Source organism: Clarias gariepinus, chromosome 24 (genome assembly GCF_024256425.1).
Source record: "Clarias gariepinus isolate MV-2021 ecotype Netherlands chromosome 24, CGAR_prim_01v2, whole genome shotgun sequence".
Taxonomy (NCBI): Eukaryota; Metazoa; Chordata; class Actinopteri; order Siluriformes; family Clariidae; genus Clarias; species Clarias gariepinus.
The window spans coordinates 2,939,131-2,962,397 of record NC_071123.1 but is presented as its reverse complement, the minus strand read 5'-3'; the positions used below and the strand labels follow the sequence as shown (position 1 = coordinate 2,962,397).

Below are 23,267 nucleotides of genomic sequence, written 5' to 3'. Positions count from 1 at the left end.
TTGCGAGTGGGATTTAAAGAACAACAACAACAAAAAAAGAAAAACGCGCACAGGCTCACCACAGACTACTGGAGATCCATTCTGTAAGAGATGAGATGAGATGAGATGAGGGGGGCTTGATTCTGATTCCGATCTCAACTCTGATTGATTACTTATTAGTCAGTCACCCCCCCCCCCCCCATACACACACACACACACCCACAGACACACCACCACCACCTCCACCTCCTCCCTCTCTTTGGATCCCCAGATCCTTTCAAAAGGCAACGTGGAGCGCAGAAATGAACGCACTGCCGAGCGCACTGGCGAGCTCCGGTCCGAGCAGCTGAAGACTCACTTTGGTAAGCATGAGGAGCAGCGCGGTGGCGGCGCGTGCTTTATAGAGACTAATATTAAATAAGAGCGCCGGTGCTTCGGGGGTGTTTGTTGATCTTCGGCTTGACAGCTGCGTACAGGGGGTGGGGAGGGGGGAGCTCTTTTTTTCTCTAGAACTTGATTGCGCCTTTGCGCGTTTCCAAATTCCCTTTAAAATAAATAAAATAAAAATATTTCTACGCATATATATTTATATAAATATATAAATATAAAAAAAAAAGCAAACTAACAACAGCAAAATGAAAGTGTGGACTTTCCTGCCGTGGCTCCCGTGCCTCGTTATCCTGATCCTGTGTGTCGGGTCGGAGTGCGGCCCCGTGTGGAGGAAAGGTCGATCCAAGCGCGAGCTCGTGAAGCTCCGGGAGGCTCGGGCGAGCGTGCCGGGCGCGTGCGCCACCCGCCTTCCACGCGGCAAGCGCTCCGTGCCCGGGCTCGAGCGCCGCCTGCCCCGCCAGCGCCGGCGCGCCTCCGCGGCCGACGACAACGAGGACGCGTCCGTCTCCGTCTCCGCCGCGTCGCCCGCGCGCTACGGCCGCGCCGTGCACTTCACGGGACGCGGGGACCAGCTGCGTCTCAGACAGGCGGAGGAGATCCCCAGGGGAAACTTTACGCTCGGCATGTGGGTGAAGCCCGAAGGAGGACAACGCTCCCTTGCCGTGATCGCAGGTACGTGGACGTGATTTATTCATTTATCTATCTATCTATCTATCTATTTTCTTTTTGTGGATGTTGTTTTTTTTTCTTTTAGATGACCTGATTTGATCTCAAACTTTAAAGTTCCTCTGTGCGTAAAAGCGCACGTCATTCATGGGGCTTTGGCGCGGAAACAGACATTTTATGCAGGAATTACATGATGATATGATATAATCAGGTTCTGGAAGTGACAGCACGGCGGCTTAGTGGTTAGCACTGTCGCCCTGCACCTCCAGGGTGCGGGTTCGATTCCAGCCCCAATTCTGTGTGCATAGAGTTTGCATGTTCCCCCCGTGTCTGGTGGGTTTTCTCCTGAGTTCCTTCCACAGTCCAAACACACGCAGGTTGGTGTTTCCAAATTGTGTGTGTGTGTGTGTGCCTTGCGGTGGATTGGCACCCGATCCAGGATGTACCCCGTGCACTAAGTCTCCTGGGATAGGCTCCAGGTCCGTCTCGACCCTGAATACAGGATTGGGCGGTATAGACGATGATGATGATGATGATGATGAGGTTCTGGGAGTGAACTGCGTAAAATAATATATAAATATTTTACAGATTTTACACGCAAAGTTTTGAACAAGTGGGTGTATGGTGCGTGACAGCGCGTGCATGCAGAATTGTTGTGCAGATGAAAACTTTCAAATAATTTCTTTTATCCCTCTGTGTGTGTGTGTGTGGCATTTGTGCATCTCGTCTGGAGACAGCTGACAGGCATTCGTTTCACTTTAAACACTAACCATGTCTATTTTATGTAATTTTATTATTATTATTATTATTATTATTATTATTATTATTAATTAGATTCTGTATTTCATTAAGCGTTTCCTCCTGATCATGTGATCCACAAGCTGTGGGAGAAATCTCGCTTGTCTATCAGGGTTTCCCTCGTTTTCAGAGCGCAAAGTTACACACACACACACACACACACACACGCGCACGCACTTCCAGCCGTCTCACTCCAGACCAAATAAAGGAAGAAAAAAAAAGGATTTACTTATGCGCTTTGGCGCGCGGCACTTCGGCACTTTGACTTGACGCGCTAACCGGGGAACGGGTTGCCAGATATATTAATCCGTTATTCTTTTTTTTTTTTTTTACATTGATACAAGTCTGCTTTTTGCTTAGCAGTCATACTTTATACATGTTACAATGTACAGTATAGGAGTCTATGATTTATATTGATTTATAATGAGTGATTTATAAATGTAGATAAAAAATAGGTGGAAAAACTACTGACATGGTAACCCTGCTTGGTGCGTTGTAAATCACATGCCTGACAGATTGTTAAAATGATGCCCTGCCAGTGATCATGTAATTATTGCACACACACACACGTTTTTTTTTTTTTTTTAGAGGAAAAGTGTGTAAGTACTGTATGTGTTTGTAAGAGGATTTTCTTCTAATATTAGTCTATATATATATATATATATATATATATATATATATATACTGTATATATATATATATATATATATATATATATATATATATATATATAATTTACTATATATATATATATATTTATATATATATATATATATATATAATTTACTATATATATATATATAATTTTCACAGTTTCTGTAGTTTTTTTAGACACCATGCCTCAAACAAAAAAGAAAATTATATTTACAGTATATATTGTACATATAAATAAAATCTATATTAAAATCTATATTTGAATTTATATATTTAGTACTAAAATACGTATGAGTTTAGTCATACATTTTTACTGCAAGACTTAATCCAGTAGTAGAGATACTGTTGTTCAGTTTATGATGCTGAAATAGATTGGTCTGTGTGTGTGTGTGTGTGTGTGTGTGTGTGTGGTGGGGAGGGGAGGGGATCTGTGGGAGATGTGTGAGATCTGAACACAATACTCCCCCTAGTTGCTCTTTTCCCAGCGATGACATCATCTGTTTGAAAGTCGAAGCAGCTTGGGTCTTCAGAGAGCGGCGCACAGACACGGATGAGCCTTGTTCTATATAGAGTGGGAAAAATTCCTACATGACATTGGCGGTTTTCGAACAACCCCGGGCATTTTCATGGGAGCTCTGAGTCACGTTATTTGTCGTACTGTTTGTCCTTTATACAGAGGGAATCCAGATGAATTATGCATCAGGCATGTCGTGTAACGGCATGCAGTTGATCTTTGGTTTGCATCCTGCCTCTGGATGTCTGGTTGGTGCTTACTGCGAAAGAAGTCCTTTTTTAAAGCAATTCTTTCCCTGAGACAAGCCGTGTATCAGTTTTTCCCTGGATGGCGTTATTTGTGTGAGTGTGTTTGTGTGTGTATGTGTGTGTGTGGTGTTTCTATCAGACCTGGTGCAGCATCATCTTTCTGTTTCACCTGGATGTCTGATCCAGCAGGTTTTTTTTCTTTTTTTCATTTTCAGCACAAACTAGACAAGATGGACTAAAATGACCTTGCTTAAACCTGAGACATCAATGTATGTAGGTTAAAAAGCATTCATCATGACACTATACCGTGTCACTTTTATAATTCAGGTTTCATGGCACCTGAAGCACAAAAGTACAGCTTCTTTATTAGTCAGGTGCAGCCATTCTTGAAGCAGTGAGTCTGGGACACATACAGCGAACTGCATTGAATTCAGGACCTTGAACAGCGCTGAGGTGATGTTTGTGTCTCTACGGGAAAAAGAGAATGCTTTGGAAAACCTGGTCTCGTGTAATTAGGGTAGACAGAGGTCGGTAAACGAGATGCGGCCATCGGAGAAAGAAAGAACGGAGCGAACATCCATGAGTTGTCAAAGTCGCTGAGAGACTTGGCGGTGAAAATCATCTCTAATAGTCATGACGCAAAAGGGACATTGCGAGAACATCCCATATCAAATAAAAGACAGTGAGAAAGAGAGATTGCCTAATCGGCACTTGCACAAGATGGTTATAAAACTGCAGGAAAAGCAGATTTGTATCAAAGATGACTTCTAGGTGACTTGTTGTGTAATTTTCAGAGAAGTGATGAGTCAGATTCAGCCTTTTCCATCAGGGGAGTGCGGACTTAATAATAATAATTTATAGCAATGATCCATAACACCAGTTTGACAATCTCTTCGGTTATACTTGACTTGTACCTGCACTCAGGTATGGATCATTCCGCTGAATTCTTAATTCTGATTGGTCAGATTTATTTTCTATACCCGCAGCACTGGCACTAATACTGACCCAGTCTTACATTTATTTACCCTGAGTATCAGCCTGGGGGTTTAAATGAAGTTGCTAACAAATTTATTAGAAAATATGACAAAACCTCACATCTTCCTCACATATTCAACTAGAATGATGGAGCTAAAGTTGAGAAACTGTTGAGGCTTTCATTGCTGACGTTTTTTTGTCTTTAGTATTCTTTAAGGGTCAAAAGAAAGAAACCTCTTCAAATTCAGGCCTTACCAAGTCTTGAATCTGAATACATATACGGACATTTAAATTTGCTAATCAATTAGTGAAATTGCATGACATTCCTAATATGCAAACGTCCCCGCATGCACACACACACACACATGCATGGGAAAATGTAAATGCTTTGGCTTAATTGAGCGTGGCAGCCTTGTGACATGTGTTTACATGAAGGACCCTACAGGCATTTTAGCACACCTACCTTTTAGTTCAAGCACTCATGCTGATAGATGGCAGACTTTTCTCGCAATGTCAACGCAAGCCTGTAATGTTTAACAGCGCTGACCTCTGAGGTCGGCTCTGATGCTCCGAAAGCACAGACGCGCTTGTTGTTGACCCGGAGAGAACGTTCTCACACATTGTTCCTAAAACCATGTAAGAGGCGAGACATAGTGAGTGAGGGACGGTGAAGACCAGGAACAGACTGAAGCAATGTGGAAGCATGACTCTGTTTTGACTCACAACTCTCTCACAGTGTTTAGATATGTTAACACAGACTCCCTGATTGTGGATGTGTGTTGGTTTTAGGCAGGACACAAGTAAAAAGGACATATTTCTATAGGTTAGAAATTTACTGAGAGAGAGAGAGAGAGAGAGAGAGAGTGATAAGGACATAGGGGTAAACCAATTTGATATTAGTGAACATGCAACCTGACACATGCTTGCCCAGAGAAAAAGTGTGGAATGGTGGCATGGTGGCATTGGCTTAAATTTCCAAAACAGTTAGTTAGCTAAAATTTGTATTGGCCGCTTATGACCTTGCTTAATTCCTTTTCCATCTACCAAGACCAAATGTCTATCAAAATGGACTTTAACATAAAAAAAAAGATAAGAATCCACTTTTAAAGTAACATGGAGCACAAATGCCATCCAAGGGATGTTATGGTGGAGCTCCAAAGGTTCTGGTTTAATCCAGTTCTTTGTTGATCTTGTTATACATCTGGGGGTTAAGGGCCTTGCTCAAGGCCCAACCGTGGCAACTTGGTGGTGCTGGGATTTGAACCTGGGACCTCCCACTCAGTAATCCAACCCCTTTACCACTGAGCTACCCCTGCATACTTGTTTGGTGGGTGGGGATCTCTGATTTCTTATCCAGCATTAAATGAAATTACTCACTCTAAATTGGCCCTGGATTTGAATATGTCTGCCTATCATGGTCTTGTAGGGGACCCAAGGTAGCTCAATGATTAAGGTGTTGGGGTAGTGATCAAAAGGTCCCAGGTTTAAATCTCAGCACCATTAATTTGCCTCTGCAAGGCCCTTAACCCTTAACTGCTTAAATGTATGATAAGATAAAAAATGTAGGGTACTCTGGGTAGTAACATCTGCCAAGTGCTGTAAATCTAGATATATGTAAGGTTTGCTCATAGACTCCGAATAAACTCCCTGACCAAGATTCAGTGGCTCCAGAAGATAGATTTGGAGAACCAAAATTTTTGTCAGTGGATTTGTCTTATCCCTGTTATCTCACAGAATTATCTAGCATCCAATATACTCTATGCATGCATCAATCTGTAACGCTGTGTTCATAAGCCCGAATAAGCTACATAAGCTCTTCCTGGCATCTGACATAAACATTTTAAAATATTTATCTCAGTAGGTATGAGTGAGTGGCTTATCTAAAGCCAGAGCAACGAAGGTATGAAGTCAGCTATCATATATATGTGTCAGCTTAGGCCAGGTTATGTCAACTCATTTGGGTGTTATGTCAACATGACACTAAAACTTGGGTAAGCAGGCTAAATTGTTCTTAGACAATGCTATGTCATGTAATTCCTGCGTTATGTCACCTTGACATCAACAATGACATCAGAGGCTTTTATAATGACCAGCTTGTGTTGGAAAAAAATCTATTTACAAGTTTGACCTATGAAGACCGCTCTTGAAGTAAGATGATATCTGGCAAGCTAACAACCCTCTCTTCACATTTATATATCATCTTTCCTAGTTTTACTTTCTCAATCCTGCAGATGTTTTCCGCTCTCCAGATTACAACATAGTTCGTGACCAGGATAGCGTTCGTGTCTGATCCATTGTCCTACTTATTTTCTCTCACACAGGCCTCTTTGATAAGTGTTTCTATGCCTCGAGCGACCGGGGCTGGCTGCTGGGTATCAAGACTGTTAGCGAGCAAGGCAACCGAGACCCTCGCTTCTTCTTCTCTCTCAAGACGGATCGTGCTCATAAGGTCACCTCCATCTACTCCAACACCAATTACCTGCCTGGGCACTGGGCCCATGTAGCAGTCACCTATGATGGCATTTATATGAGACTGTTTGTGAATGGTGCACAGACTGCTGTTAGTAGAGAACAGTCTGGAGATGTCTTCTGCTCCCTTACTAAGAAGTGTAAGGTAGGTCATTGACTTTAATCTCCAGGCTCTGTTTGTTCCATTATTAACTATGGGGTTAACAATCTCAATGACATTGAAACCAATTTGTTTGAAAAAGAATGTTCTCATTTATACCATATGTTTTATCAGTTGTGGTATCTTCATCAGCCCAGACATATCATTGAGTCATAGTAATAACAACAGCCCTGACTTTAAGTGCTTTTGCTTTAAATTTTTTTTAATTGTATTGAATTGCAATCTAATCTGAATCCCAAGGTGTTGATGGTGGGTGGAAATGCCTTAAACCATAATTACAGAGGTTCTGTTGAGCGGGTGACTCTGTGGCGTCAAGCCCTCTCCCAGCGGCAAATCATAAAGGACATGCATGGCCACATAGATCCTTACAATCAAGTGGACCTCATCATCCGGGAGAACTTTGAGCACCCTGATCGCAAGTGGCTGGTGGTGAAGGATGGGAATTTCCCACAACCAGATGAAGGTCCTCGGGCTGGGCTGGACTCTCTGGACACAACCCTGGAGCCGCCAACTTGTGGACAGACAGTGTGCGATAACGTGGAGGTTGTGCACAACTACAACCACACCTGGACCTTCCGGAGACCCAAGACAGTGCGCTACCGTGTAATCAACGTTTATGATGACGAGTACCGCAGACCTACCGTGACTGATCAGCAGATCTATTTGCAGCACCAGGAACTGAACGAGGTCTTCAGCATGTACAACATCACCTGGGAGTTGACAGTTCATAACGTTAGCAACTCCTCACTACGATCCCGGTTAGTGCTAGCCAACTGTGATATCAGTAAGGTGGGCGATGAGGACTGCGATCCTGAGTGTAACCATACCTTGACTGGATTCGATGGTGGCTACTGCAAGCCCAGGGCCTACTGTGCTGATCGTAAGCAAGGCAATGGTGTGTGCGATCCAGAGTGCAACTGGGATAACTTTGCCTATGATAAAGATGACTGCTGTAACCCCAATGTTACCGATGTCACCAAGACGTGCTTCAATCCTGCCTCGCGTTTAAGGTAAGGTGTCGATTCTGTCAGATGAATCATTTCTTTTTTAAATGTCATGTTTAAAAAAATTAAATAAAACAGTAAATCCATTATTTTATGTTGATGTTGGACAGATTGACATTCAACACTACCTCTTTGCCAAAAACTAGGGCGAGATTGACGTCATTCTCCAGAGTATGGGAATTTGCTTGTGGTTTTAAATGTAATAGGTTTTGTAGGATCTTTCATTTGTGCCCTGAGTAACTTTTAGACATATGACAAGTGCAACCACGCCAACTGGCAAGCAATTTCCATAGCAGAAAAACCACTGCCATCCTTGGCATTCCAAGTGGGACATAGCTGCACTTTTGCATTCCACTGGAATACAGCTTTCTGGCCATTTCTTAGGCTCATGAATCATCCCACACTCTGGAGAGAAAGCCGTATTCCTTGTTCGGTAAAAAAAAAAAAAAAATATATACATTTTCCCAATTTATCTATCACCCAATTCTCCATGGTGACCAGTATACTCTATATTCAATTACAGTTTCATAGTCATTTGTCAGTCTACACAGTCTGCTACTAATATTCTCATAGTCACAGCCTTACCTTATTTCCAGCTCTCGGTAAAGATCTAAATGTATTTTTCCTCTGAGGAAGCACTCTATCTAGTTTGTGGTTGTTAGATAATAATGCTAGCATTTTTAACAAATGACAAGCGTCTTAGCTTTAAAACACACACACACACAAAGAATGATTCAATCCAGGAATACCTGAGGTCACTGGGGAGAAAGCACATGATGTTTACAATTTCTCCTCAACCGTCTGGTTTAACTTTGGCCAGATCTGCACTGGATCTCTGTAGTAGGCCAGCTGTTGCTAATATTGTAAAGACAGCCATGTTTAAAGCTACCATGTTCACCTTGCTTAAAGATAGAAGATTTATTGAATAGAAGCAGAAGTTGAAGTTAAGCACATGCTGCTTTGATGGATGATAAGGATTATTGAGGAATGTCCAGAGAATAATAAAGGAGTTGATGAGGCAGGGTTAAATATAACACTTATCATGGTCTTATAGTGTATTCTGCGGTTTTACTCCAAAATCATTTTCCAAAATCAGCTTCTAGAATGCAATTAGGAATGACTAGGCATAGCTTGAAATTAGCAAGAATAAGCAGAGTGAGTGACTCCCCTTGTCTTCGTGTTTGTTCAAATCCCTCGCGTTTCTCCACTGATTGAGTTTATCAAGGGAACAACAGTGTTTTCTATTAGTCACTTAATCCCAGCGCAGTCTAGACAATTGCCTCCACTTGCATTCCTTAAGTACTTCAAGTGACTCTGTGTGCGGGCTGCTAGGTGACATCAGACTTGCATAAAAGCGCTTGTATTATTATTTTTTTCTTGCCGAAACTTATCCTATTGCAATCATCAAGGGGTCATTTATCATCAGACATCTGGTCCAGTTACAGAAATCAGCAGCTGGCAAAGGCCAAGCATGAGATTGAAATATTACGACTGATGGGATAAAGATTGTTTCTTCGAGAGATGGTTTGAGAGACGGCCAAGGTGCGGAGTGTGGGGAGGAGGAGGAGGAGAAAAAATCTTGAGTGACACAAAGTAGGAGATGATCTCTTCAGGTGGTTGCTTGTTTTCTGTTGATTGTGGTACACCATCCAGGGAGACAAACCGAAATGCAGTGCTGCAAACGTTCACCAACATTCCAGCCTAATTGTGGAATTCTGGACCAACATTTCGCTTCATGCATGCGGAAACAATGGATGATCTGGGGTTTATTTTTGCAGACCTAGAGTCTGGTACCAGTTTGCTTGTTTGGGAATCGGGCTAGAAGGAAAGAGAGAGAAGGTTCTCAGAATTCGGTCATTGAAAAATGTTTTACAAATGATTCCTGGTTAATTTTTTTCTTTTTATTTATTTTTTTGTTCAGGGTGCATGTTTTGTTCCGATTTTTTAGTCATTTCCTGACTTTCGTCAGTTGTTTGTTTTTTACTTTGCGCACTTTGTTTGGTGCTCTGCGGTACACACAGATGGCAGTGCTTCTACTTGGAACCAAATGCACTGTAGTTATGTACTGTAATAAAATTGCCTGTCATGGCTCAGTTCCCAAAGAGATTATTCACAGGTGAAAGGTGAGTGTACCTGAGTGGTTGAGCGTTCTTAGCCAATGCTTCACTGTGTCACATTAATAAGGTAAATGAGGTTCTAGGGGTGGGTTTCAACCGTTCTGCTGAGCTGTGACATGGAAGACTTACCCCAAAGTCCTGAACTCTACAGTCTATAAAGACAAAAACAGGACATTAATGTCTTTGTCTTAATGCAACCACTTTTAAAGCCACAACATCCTTGTAAAACAACCAAAAACAAACCTGTTGCAACCGTAAGTACAGTGAGTTTTAGATATGTATTGGTATTATTATTTTTTTTTTTCTAGAATTTATACGATTAAAACAAAAATAAAGTTTGCTCTGCAACGAAATTCCTCTACTGTAGAATTGGTGACATTTAAGAAACTATCCCTAAAAAATGTAAAGCCTTGGTTTTCAAAGAGGTTTTATTTTAATACGGCTGAGTTGCATACCCGTGGGTTTAAATTCTAGACCTGGTGTTGGGGTCACCTAGGGGTGAAAGGAGTTCTTACCAGTACTATGTAGGTGAGAAGAATAAACTATAAGGTGGTGCTCAGTCCTAGAGTCCTATATGCCTCTACTTACAGTATTGTACAGTACTTTGGAAGCTTGTGTGCTAGGTACACTATGCTTTAGAATCCCTTGTTCCACACACCAGGTAGTGGCTTAGAGATTGATTTGGGATTCAGCCTTGTTTTCGAGGCTGGCTAGCTTTGAAGAAAGTGGTAAGGTGAGTCGTGAACCTGTCAGGGAGTTGGGGGATGCTCACGGTCATGTCAGAATGCTTTGGAAGCCATTACTAAGGTGAATAAGTGATGTTTAAGATGATGTAACGTCAACAGATGTGTTTTCTCTCAGGCATCTTCCCTCCTCTTTTTCTAGTAATCCGTCCCTGCACTGAATCGTTTATTGGTATGCAGTACCGGACCACTGGGTCACTGCAGATTAGGATCTAGGATCGGGAAAACTGAATGTTCAACCATCAAATACATTTGGCAGAAAATTAGCACATTCTTCTGAAGTTCTGCTGAATGAGTAACAAGGAAGCCAATTTATTTTTTTTGACCGAATATGTTTGTTTTCATTGTTCTGCTCTGGTTCTTAATGATTCATTTAGCAACAACCCTGTGCCAGAGACATTCTCCCCAATTTACCACCATTAATTATCCAAAAGAACACAACTACTGGCTGTGTCCATATTTGGTATAGTACAATACATCTGGTATGCAGGGTGCGTCTACATGTGCATTGAAAAAGCTGTGTCTGTTTGCTTTCTAAGCTCATAAGAATGAAGCAGTAAGACAAGGTGTGAAGGTAGAGACCTTGTTTCGCCTCATTTTGTTTTAAATAGATCTTTGAATTTGGTATTTCCTTCAATTTCCTCTTTGATGGCCAGCCCAGAGTTTCCAGAAATTTAGCTCTGGCCTCAGCTTATTTCAGTGTACCAGTAATCAGAATCTGTGAATGTGGTTAACTTGTTTAAAGCATCACTTCTAGAACTTAATGTTTGGTTGGCGAAGGGACATAAAAAAGGATGAATGAAATGGGTTTGGTTTGACTCAAGACCAGATGTACGATTGAATCTGGAGAGATATAACAGCATAGAGGTATGACAGATTACTTTAAAAGCACAGATGATATCAGCAAAGTCCAATGAGACTCTCTTTTATGAACAATATATGGGTGGAAATGGTTTAAATGGTTTAAAACTAGCTTCTAAACATTCAGTTTAAAAGAGTTAGGATTGATGATTTAACAAATCAGTCTATTTCAATTGGCTCTTGTTGTTTGACTTCTCTTATTAAGGATAAGCCCATCAAATTTGCATGTTTTTACTTGGCACAGGTCTTATGCCTCTTTCATACATACAGGAGTGTGACAAGAAATATCATATAGAGCAATCTCGGCAAGAAAATGATCGTTCCATGATGCATTCACATTTTTGCTGAACTTGTAGGACTTCTCTATCTCCTCGGTCACTCCTCAATCTCACTATCACTGTCCTTCATCTATCACAGTGGCAAGAAAAGGCTGGAGTGGAAGAGAGGCTTGGGGCAGTTGGAGTGAGCCCTACTAGAGCACAGGCGCCCCGAGAAATCTCCTGGAGTATGAGAAAACTTCTCACCAAAATCGTGCACAGTGAGATTTTTTTGTCAAACTCCTGTATGTATATAAGGGGTCTTATGCTGGATGCTCTGGACGCAATGCTTACAACCATCCCAGTTTTATGTTGGCTTGATTAGCACTAGAACTAAGGATACGCTAAATCCAGTGAATGGGTTTGGGCTTGGAATCGAATTTTTCAAAGCTGAAAAATCCCGACGGGTTGATTTCCAGAGGCTTCTAGTCGACTATAAAATATATCGCAATGAAAGCTGTTGTAAGATAAAATGGCAAGATTGTACCTCGACTGAACTGATGGCAGCTGATGACAGAAATGAGGGTCTTCGGCAGAGTCGCTGAGCCTTGGAATATCACCATTGTCTGAATAAAGAGGAGCCAGTTAAGGTGGTTTAGTCACCATAAAAAGACATCCTCTGGCTGGTTCCTGCTATAGCTGTATCAGGGCATCCACTGGTCAGAGACCCCATGGAAGACCTGGAACTTGCAGGAGTGAACATATTTCATAGTTGGTTTGGATAAGAATCTCCCAGGACCTGCCTGGAATCTATGGCTGGGGATAGAGAAAATAAAAATGTTGTGAAAGAAAGTTGGGAGGGTATGAATGGACAGGCGTCCTATCCATATTATATTTCAATCTCACATTCAGTATTGTTGAGCAAGTCTCTGGATGTTGCACAATCCTGACCATAATGAAGATGAATAAGAATGAAAAGAACCTTGAGAGACCAGTGTTGGGGGACGTTACTTTTTAAAGTAACTAATTACATTACAAAATTACTGTCTTTAAAAAGTAATCAGTTACATTACAGCGTTACTTTCTGATAAAAGTAACCAGTTGGAGTATTTTGCCATTGCAGAAAATAAAAATTCCTTTGTGATTCCTCATGCATGTTGTTTTAGTCAAGACCTTTATAATTATTCTACCGTCATCACTCAGCGAAGTTTGGCCCATAATCTGTTAACTACTAATACTAACACCTACGCGGTTTCGCCACAAGTTTTGGCGCTGTGATAAGTTTCTATCTTTCCGCGCGTTGGTACTTGCACACGGATTTCAAAACGCAAACCCTTTAATCAAACACTTTTACAATTAATTGTAATTCCAGTCCATATAACCATATACTAAATCTTAGATAGAATAGGATTGGACCTTCAACAGGAACCTCCAGAAAGTTATAACTGAATTACTAATTAGCGCCTCCCCCACATACAAACCTGGAAATCCTTAAAAAACATTATCTAAAAAAATTATGGCATTCCTGTCATTATTAATATAAGCAAACTTACATCATTTCTTGGAACTAAACCAAGAACAACTTGAGCCTGTCTGTTTTGCTTCAGCAAGTCCATTCACCTGTCCCGAACATCTAAATCACTCCATCAATAAACAGATAATGAGACTTGGGCAGAATGGTACTAAGCATCTCTTAATACCCTGCTGGTAGTCTCTCCGGCACGTCATTTGACAGGCGCGAGCTGTCAGGAAACAGGAATTTGTATTTATATTTGGAATATCTTACATAAGGAACTCCAGGAATTCTTCTCCGTCTCTGACAAACAGATGGTTGCGATGTGTTGTGAGTGCAATTAAAATGCTGTAGTTAAACATCTGTGCTTCTGGTACATATTGCTGTACTGTAGCTAAGTTTATCATTTAGAAGGATGACGTACAATTTATTGAGCTTCTGTCACGGCATAAACCGAGCTTCTTTAAACCGAGCTAATTACGTAACACAGCTTTGATTTTTTTTTTTTGGTTGTTTGTTTTTAAATAAACAATTCTTTTACGATCTCTTGTGTGTTTTGACGTCACAGGATAACGAATGTATGATGAGAGTGTAGGACAATTAAACATACCTCCATGTGATGTTTGGACACCCTTCCACAGCTGGAGTGTGTCATCCCAGTGTGTGGTCTTCATTTAGACTAGCTGTCTGGAAGCACCCGTTAATGTCAGGCAAACATGTCATTGGTTTTTACGGCTCGGGTGAGTTTTCGGTCACAATTGCTGCATGTGGTTATGGTTTATAGCTTTACAGTAAGGCAGTGTGATGCAGCATGATAGCTGGAACCCTGCCAGGGTCTTGCATGCTGATGAAACGTCCTTGTTTATCAGGATGTCACTTCTGGTTGACATTATTCTTTTCCATGATGGCTTAAAATGACTCGACGTTAACGTTTGATCATAATATATACAGTCAGATAGTTAGGCATGTATACAGTGATTAGATACCAAGGAATCATCTGAACATGGGACCCTGGCAAGAAATAAATGAGCAACTCCAAATATGGCATAGAATTGCTTCAAATGTAATGCGTCTCTGTCTTAAAGTAATTGTATGATATGAATATGGATTAGTTAAAAAAAAGTATTTAAAGCACACACTTTTAAGTGCCCTTTATGAACTATGATAAATTTTATAAGAACGTGTTTTATTGTTTTAAGCAAGGTGAAAATGGTATTGGAAAGTGGGAGCTACTGTAGTATTAAGGACTCAGTGTCTTGTATGACATTCAATGCAAATGAAGGCTTAGGGGTGGGTAATATTTTTTTGGTGCAACCAAAGAGGTAACTTTGTAAATCTTTACACCACAGCCAATGATTACATTTTATTTAATGCCGGAAATACATGTAGGTTTATTATCTTTAGAATTAAAGTTATACTTATAGCTATAAAAATTCATTCTTAAGTTAATACAATTTAAGGAAATATGTTAATATTACAAAAAGGGTGTTAAGAATTTAAACCAACAAAAAAAGAAGTTTGTTTTGTCACCGAGCACCGGCAAAAAGAATCTCAAAGTCGTTCCAGTTACAGAAAGCTTTTAAGATATATAACTAATAAAACTAAATTGAATTGAAGTTACTTTTAACTGTTACAAAATGTTGACATTGGAGACTCCTTACATTCCTAAGACCTGAGTCGGTGGTGTTGCATTATGACACTTTACAGCCTGGATTACGAAATACATTCAGTGAAAATTGACATAGCTCTCATTTCATTTCATTAAAGAGCATTGCCCTCACTATCCGAAGGTGTTAAAAGCAGGAAATCATGTTGCAGGTCTAGTAACTTCCATGTCCGAAGCGTCTTTTAGAAGTCAGCTGTCATTGCATTGTAGTATCAGTTATAATACAACCAGATGGCACAGATGAAACAAGTCCTAATGAAAAGCCGTGTAGGTTCACGTCAAGTGCTTTGCGTAGCCCTATGAATGCGGCCCTTATACAGAATGTAATGCATACTTCTTCTAAAGATTTTTTTTATTTTTTTTTTACAGGGACAACCTAATTTTTTTCTGTTCTTCTCTGATTTCCATCACTAATGAGAACCACATTCTGTATGTTTATGTGTGTTTGCACCCACAGGGCCTACCTGGACGTGAAGGAGTTGAAAGATATCCTCAAAGTGGACGGCTCTACGCACCTTAACATCTTCTTTGCCAATTCCACTAATGAGGATCTGGCTGGAGTGGCCACCTGGCCGTGGGACAAGGAGGCCCTGACCCATCTCGGTAATAAAGTGTGTTTAATTCACACTAGATGAATAACAAATGAGCTCTCGCTTTGATCCGTTCCTGATTGAGTGTGGCGCTATTATTGGTATAACTGCATCTCAGAGGTTCTGTTTCATTTGTTACGGACCCCCCGATGGCTCCAGTGTTTACGTTTTTAACTTTTAGACTTACATAGCTGACTCAATTCATCATCTGATTTCGAGTTAAATGAGTCGTAGGTGCCAGAGCTTTGTTTGAACTTTTCATTCCTTTTCAAGGTTTAAAAAAAAAAACAACAAAAAAAAACATACACATTGGCAAATATTGCGTTAATTAATTCCAGCTTCCTGACTACAAGCTTCCTTTGTTCTTCCAGGAGGCATAGTGTTAAATCCATCTTTCTACGGCACGTTCGGACACACTCACACCATGATCCATGAAATCGGCCACAGCCTGGGTTTGTACCACGTCTTCAGGGGCATTTCAGAGATCGAGTCCTGCAACGACGCCTGTTTGGAGATGGAGCCTTCGCTGGAAACAGGGGACTTGTGCGCCGACACGAACCCCACACCTAAATACAAGCACTGTCGTGACCCTGAGCCTGGAAACGAGACCTGTGGCTGCAGCAAATTTATACAAACGCCTTTTAGTAATTATATGAGTTATGCAGGTGTGAATACACATACACCCACAAATAATTGCATGAATAATGAGTATTTCACATGCATTTGCATATTAATCATCCTGTAATGTTATGTTACAGCAGACAGAACATTAGCACTAGCTGTGCCTTACTGTATTTACCCACAGTAATATATTTCTTTTTAATATTTAACCTACTGTACTGTGTGAAAGTCTTGACCTACCCCTCATTTCTTCGTATTGTTCTCCCAAAGAGCCAGACCTTCTTGAATTTTAAGTGTAGTCTTGTGGAGTACTTCTCCAGGCTTCCTAAAGGACTTTTTGGCTCATTTATTTAGAAAGTTTTACAGTCCAGAGTTATGGCTTACATTCATTAAGCCATGCAGTGACCTATGTATCATGACACCATTTAACTTACGACAAGAACCAGTGAGGAACCAGTGCAGATGAAGACAGATGGGCCTGATTATCATTAGTATGCTGGCGATGCTGAATTCTGAGTGTTTGGAAATGACGAGAGGGGAAATGAGGTTGCTGCTGAGGTTGTTAAATAAACAACTAATATACTCTACATTATTTTATTTAATATGAAGAAATGTGGGGTGTCTCCGACTTTTGCATAGTAAAAAAAAGTATTTATGGGGAATCACAGTAAATTTCTTAAATTTTACTTACTTGCAGCTATAGAAAAGAAATAATAAATCAATAAAGATTTGAAAATTCAACAGCACTGTGAAAACAAAATATAAGATTTCTGTTTTTATCCCGCGAGATGTTTTATTCAGTACTTCCTGTATTTCACACAATTCATCCCACTTGTCTATTTTTTATTTTTTATTTTTTGCTCCTACAGATGACACCTGCACAGACTCATTTACCAAAACCCAAGTGGCTCGCATGCACTGCTACTTGGACCTGGTTTATCAGACATGGCAGCCCAACTACAAGCCTCCTCCTGTCCCCATGGCGCCCCGTGTGGTAGAACAGCGCCAGGACTCCGTCACTGTCGAGTGGTTTCCTCCAATCACAGGGCACTTCTATGACAGGTGAACTGAGGTTGCAGAGAGAGGCCTTGGGGATGTTCTGTCTATTTCTGGTTCGAGTTATATTGTATTTTTAGGGATAGTGAAACACATATGGATATGACGTACTCTTGAGGATCAGGTGTGTTGTTATCAGATATGTCTGAAGCGCCCCTGGGGGAGGGCACATGTCCTTTCATGCCCTGTTGATCATGGAGGAAATTGGAAATTGAAATTGTACCATTTCATGTAGACACCTCATACTTGGCCTTTTTTATATGTATATAAATAATAAGAAAGTAAATAATAATAACGCACATACTTTATCGATTAACAGCCCTATTTTTGATTAAGTGATTAGTTTACTGTCATTACCGAACCTCCCAAAAACATCTCACTGACCCAGAGACAGCATTTTCTTCACTTTCATTAGATGATTCAGTGCTGTGGAACTTTGTTGAGTCACTCACTTATTTTGCTGCACGCTCTAGCGTTGCAGAACAGACAGACAGGGAAGTCTATCAGCCTTTATACAGTAAGCAACACATCCATAACGATCATGGTAAAGTGCAACAGGTGTAAAACACTGACACAAGCTTTGGGGAAGCCCCATGTTGAGGAACATGTTGAGACATGCTGTGAGTTGGTTGCTTAACTTTTGATTGTCTGTGTGTGTGTGTGTGTGAGAGAGAGAGAGAGAGAGAGAGAGAGAGAGTGAGAGAGAGAGGGAGAATGCATACACTTAAAAGCTGCCTGGCTGCCAAGCATCGAGAAGTTATGCTGATCCTGTTCAAACGTCTTCAGTGACTCATAAAGTGAAATCCGAGAATTATGGACATCTGAACGTTCACACTGAGCGTCCCGTGTGACTCATCATTTACAACAATGTTTAAAAAAGTGTGAAAAAAGATGTTTAGCTTGGGTTACCGTTCACATGCTGAAAAACAAGGGGAAAAAAGAGAAAGTCAGCAAACAGAGGCCAGGGTAGAAGCTGCATAGTAATAATAATAATAATAATAATAATAATAATGTGGTTAGCACTGTCACCTTCACTTCCGGGTTCGATTCCCTTCTCAACTCTGTATGCATGTTATGACCAGTGTTGGGTGTAACGTATTACAAAGTAACACATTAGGGTACTTGAATTACGTTTTTGATGTAACGAGTAATCTAACACGTTAGGTCCGCCATTTAAGTCCTCAGTTACTTTTCTTTTTCAAAAATGTAATCCATTATTCAGACAATTTATGCAATCCGTGAGCCATACAACGCGTGTATAACCCACCCCACCCCCTCTGTTATTCCTGTTGTTATACCCCTATCTCACCTGTGCGGTTTGACTATACGTGGACCGACACGCGGAAAGATGTAAACCTAAACACAGCGCCAAAACTCGCGGTGAATCATGATGAACCGTACTTACGGTCTCCGCGCAAAACCGCGTACGTGAGTAGGGGTATTAGTAGTTAACAGATTTTGGTCCAAACGTGGCTGAGTGATGATGGTAGAATAATTATAAAGGTCTTAACTAAAACAACATGCATGAGGAATCACAAAGGAGTTTTCATTTTCTGCAATTGAAAAGTACTCGAACTAGTTACTTTTATCAAAAAGTAACGCTGTAATTTAACTGATTACTTTTTAATGACAGTTATTCAGTAATGTAATTAATTACTTTAAAAGGATACGTCCCCCAAAACTGGTAATGACAGGTGTGTGTGTCCATGTGTGCCCTTCGATGGATTGGCACCTCGTCCAGGTGTACCTAAGTCTCCTGGGATGGGCTCCAGGCCCCTCGCGACCCTGTATATAGGATTAAGCCGTATAAACTTTGAGTAAGTGAGTGATAATAGATTGACATGTTGGTAGAGCAACTCTTCCTCGCTGCAAAGGTACTACTTTAGACATAGTCTCTATCTCAAGCCATGCATTTGCGCCATCCTTGAACCCAACTCTTGAATCATCTTGAAAACCCTCGCAATTAATGGTCTCCCACCGCATGGTTTGTCTTGAGGGCTGGTTTCCCCCTTAAACCTTAAACTTCTTCCACATTGCTTTTGTGTTCTCCGGAAACATTCTGTGGCTCAGTGGGAGACCATCAACTTCGACAAAGAGGGATCTCAAAGATGACCCGAGAGTTGGCTTTGAAAATGGTGAAAATGCATGGCTTGTAATGGAAAGACTTACTCTACCAACATTCGATTTAAACCACCTTTGTGGCTAAAAATGTTATGCCCACTTTTGCATTATTTTTGTGATAATAATAATAATAATAATAATAGCATGAAACTTGGTGAAAATACCAAGAAGATGAACCACAGCATCGTCATATGCTATGTACAAGCAGTGAAAACCTGTGTGTCTTTTCTAGTAGAGCATATTCTGTCACTTCTGCACGCGCTGACATATAACATCACGTGGGTTTAAGGACATGTGTGTCCTTTCTGTCTTTTTTCAATTTACACAACCCTAAACCGCCCTAAACTCAAACTTCCAGCTCCATAACCTCAGGTTGGTGACCTTCGCACCCTAGGACTAGTAAACATAGGTCTGAATATGATCAGTTCGTTGCCAGTGTTGCTTTTCAGCTACCTGCATAAACAGATCCAGAGAAATAATACTGATTGATCAATAATAATAATTCATTCAGGTATCAATGATTGCCAAAGAGAAATGTATTTATGTCTCTGTTTTAACCTGCACTGTAATGTCATGTACTGTATGCTGCAATTTCTCTTCACTGTTCCTTTTTATTAGAGCCTGATACCTACGGGATTAATCATTGTCTTTAAACAGGAACAAGTTTAGCAAAAGAATTATATCCGTCAGTTAAAATGTCATGTCCTCATACGAGGACATTCCTGTGCCGAGAGTATAAGAATGATATTGGACTGAATCTAAGTTGGGTCTCCTTACTGTCTGTTGATTTCCTAGAGAAGTGGGATCAGTGTGTGATAAATGTGCCGAAGGCCGAGTCTTCCTCCAGTACGCCTCCAACTCCTGGTCGCCGCGTCCTTGTTTGCCATCTGGTCACTGGAGCCCACGAGAAGCTGAAGGTAAGAATCTGGAGCACTTTGGTGGAGGTACAGACTCTTAGGGTGTACTCCCTAGTGATCCATACCATGTGTGGGTAAGTTTGACCTCCAAAGTGGACTTTGTTTGACTTCATGCTATGCTTGGCGGCAAGGTGGCATAGTGGTACCACCATGGCCTTGCACCTCCAAGGTCCAGGTTTGATTCCTGCTCCAGGGTCTGTGTGCATGGACTTTGCATGTTCTCCATGTGCTTGGTGGGTTTCCTCTGAGTACTCCAGTTTCCCATCTTATTCCAAAGATATACATCCTAATTGATGTTCCCAAATTGACCTTAGTGTGTGAATGCAAGTGTAAATCTTGACGGCGGTGGTCCTATCATGGTCATACAATAGGAATAAATAAAATGGTTAACATTGGCCTTTATGGTCCCTAGTTGGACTACAGAGGTTTTTATGATAAAAGCTGTAAAACTAATAAAATATCCATAAGGTGGGTAAGAGGGCTGTATGTTATCATATTTATAATAACTTGAAATTACCCACAATGTAAGTGGGGGATGGGGGTGGAGGGGGAAGCTCGGGCAAGGTACAAGTGTGCCTAGTGTGTGTAATCCCTCACACTGCTGAGGTTGAATGACTGTTTAGATCTTTATAAGTGTTAGCAAATCTGCAAATCACATTTCTATGTTAAACAACTTGGTTTAATAGGTTGTTGTTTGTATGATAACTAACATTATGTATTATTATTATTAAGTATTATGTATTAAGTCTTGGGGTAGAAATATACTTGCTGTTAAACCATGATTTTTCGCCATCAACCGGCAACATCATGAAGGTATTTGTTCAAGTACTTGCCTACATACTACATGTGCTACCGGAGGGTTTCAGTAGGGGGCAACGTCTTCAATCAGAATGTAGTAAACAAACATGGCAACAATTAAGGAGTTTAGTTTCCATGTTGACATTTAAGATAGTGCTTATCTCACGCAATTTGTCCTGACATGCATGTGCAGATACATCAAACAGATGGCGGTAATCGCGGACCTGGTTGCACAACTTCTCCTCAAAATTTTTCGCCATTTTGACGCGCCTGTCGACAACTACCCTACCGATTACATGATTACTGCATCTGGGAGGCACGTACGAGCATGTCATGTTCCTTTCTAAGGAAATGCACAAGCTACAGTACGAATAGAACAAACACATGGTTCACGAGGCAGTCATTCTGTATAAGTAAAGCCGTTTCAACAAAGTTGAAGTTCAAGTTTTTCAATAACAAGATGCAAATTATATATATATGTATATTATAGCGGTATCTCCTATTATCCGTGCTTAAGGCCACACCCACTTCGAGTCCAAACCCGAAAACCGATACAAATATCGAGCAGTAAGCAGATAGAGGTAATGTCATTGCGTTATACGCTCAATGCACAAGTTTATTGGATCCTAATCAGCAAATGCATGACAAACCGTATTGCGAATATTCTGAGCATTTGAAAATCCGCTTTCACTAACCTAGTTCATTTTCCTGAGAGTCTGGGGCATTGTAGGCTTTATGAATATGTCATCAATGCACTATGAAGCCAGACGACTCTTACACCCTGTACCCATCACCCTCCTGCTCGCCTTCTCAATACGCCTCTGATCCTCCACTCCAGCTTAGACCAAGGGCTGTATGAAAAGATGAAATCAGCAACCTACCTAAAGTAGGCTGCCCCCCCCCCCCCCCCCAAACACTGCTATGTGTTACTTCACTCGCTCTCCGAACAACTGTGGAGAGAATGGTTTGGGCAAGGAGGTGGAATTTGGCTTTTATAAATAGTCTGCACAGCTGTGCTGCTGCAGAACTCTTCGACAGCTGCTTTATTAATTATTGTTTGCGAGCACGGCTGGCATAAAAACAATGATGTGTCAGTTTGTCAGGATTGTGTCTGGGAGGAATGCTCCTACTCTGCAGATCAGTTTGTGTGTGTTTGTGTGCGCTTCTTTTTCCTTTGGGATTTGGAACCATGTGAAGGATATATATGCAAAATCCTGCGTTGCCTCCTAACTACGGGGGGGGGGGGGGCTTTAACTATTGAAAATTTTCACGTTTAGACAAAGGGGGGACCTTTGTGCGGAGAAACACATTTCCTCGTCATTTCTCGGAATCCTATAATCAGAGAAACACATTTCCTCGTCATTACAATTGAATCCTGGCCTTGGGGAACATTTGGTCATTAGGTGAGATGTTAGGACCCTTTCTGATTCGTATCACTTTGAGGAAGCGAGCTTTGCAGCATCTCATATGAGGCAATGATAATTAACTCTGTGATTGATGGATGTGGGACAGGACATCTTGTAGGCTTCCTGGGTTTCCATGCAATTGGATCATTTCCTCAAATGATCCATAGATGGAGATAGACTGCAATTCTCCTTCGGACCCCCGGCTCTTTCAGGCTGCGTCCTCATTCATAACAGTGTCTTGAACAAACATGTCCAGACTTGCCACTGTAGCTGTGCATAAATGCTTCCCTGTTTTCTGTCCTGGAATGGTTTCCTGCAAATAGTGGGCTCCCCTTTAGAGCGCCCCTCTTACGTGTGTGCGTGTGCGTGTGTGTGTGTGTGTATTTGAGCATGTGCGTGCCTCTGCTCGTTCGCGAACCCTGAAACCTCTCAGCTGCTTGGACCTGTTTTTGTTTGTGCCTTGTGTTTCTTGGCCAGCGACAACTTCGCAACATGCCACCTTTCCCACAAACGCCCTCCTCTTTTGCCCCACAGCCCCGTGCTGAGCTGGCAAGGGTGGCACAGATGCAATCCTCAGCCTGCTTCACCTGTCAGGAGACTCGACTATAGTAGAAAAAGAAAACATATGGAAAAGGGTTCCTTAACAAACAGCCAGGCTAATGGAATCTGTATCCAGACCTTGTATTAATTACCCAGGCTGCTTTGAACATCCGAGAACAAGGCAGCTAGTAATGCGTCCCATGC

At 41.2% G+C, this 23,267-nt stretch overlaps 1 protein-coding gene across 2 annotated transcripts in view; it reads left to right on the top strand.

The window, feature by feature from the left end:
- Nucleotides 1-559: 559 nt before the first annotated feature.
- The window catches only part of pappaa (pregnancy-associated plasma protein A, pappalysin 1a), a 93,247-nt gene continuing 70,539 nt past the window's right edge, over nt 560-23,267 (top strand). For both annotated transcript variants that reach the window (XM_053485794.1, XM_053485793.1), the window contains exons 1-7: nt 560-1,041; nt 6,546-6,838; nt 7,094-7,863; nt 15,472-15,617; nt 15,976-16,269; nt 17,095-17,287; nt 20,198-20,319. In XM_053485794.1, coding sequence (XP_053341769.1) covers nt 615-1,041; nt 6,546-6,838; nt 7,094-7,863; nt 15,472-15,617; nt 15,976-16,269; nt 17,095-17,287; nt 20,198-20,319 — 2,245 coding nt within the window. In that variant the 5' untranslated portion in view covers nt 560-614. The remainder of the gene's footprint in view (nt 1,042-6,545; nt 6,839-7,093; nt 7,864-15,471; nt 15,618-15,975; nt 16,270-17,094; nt 17,288-20,197; nt 20,320-23,267) is intronic.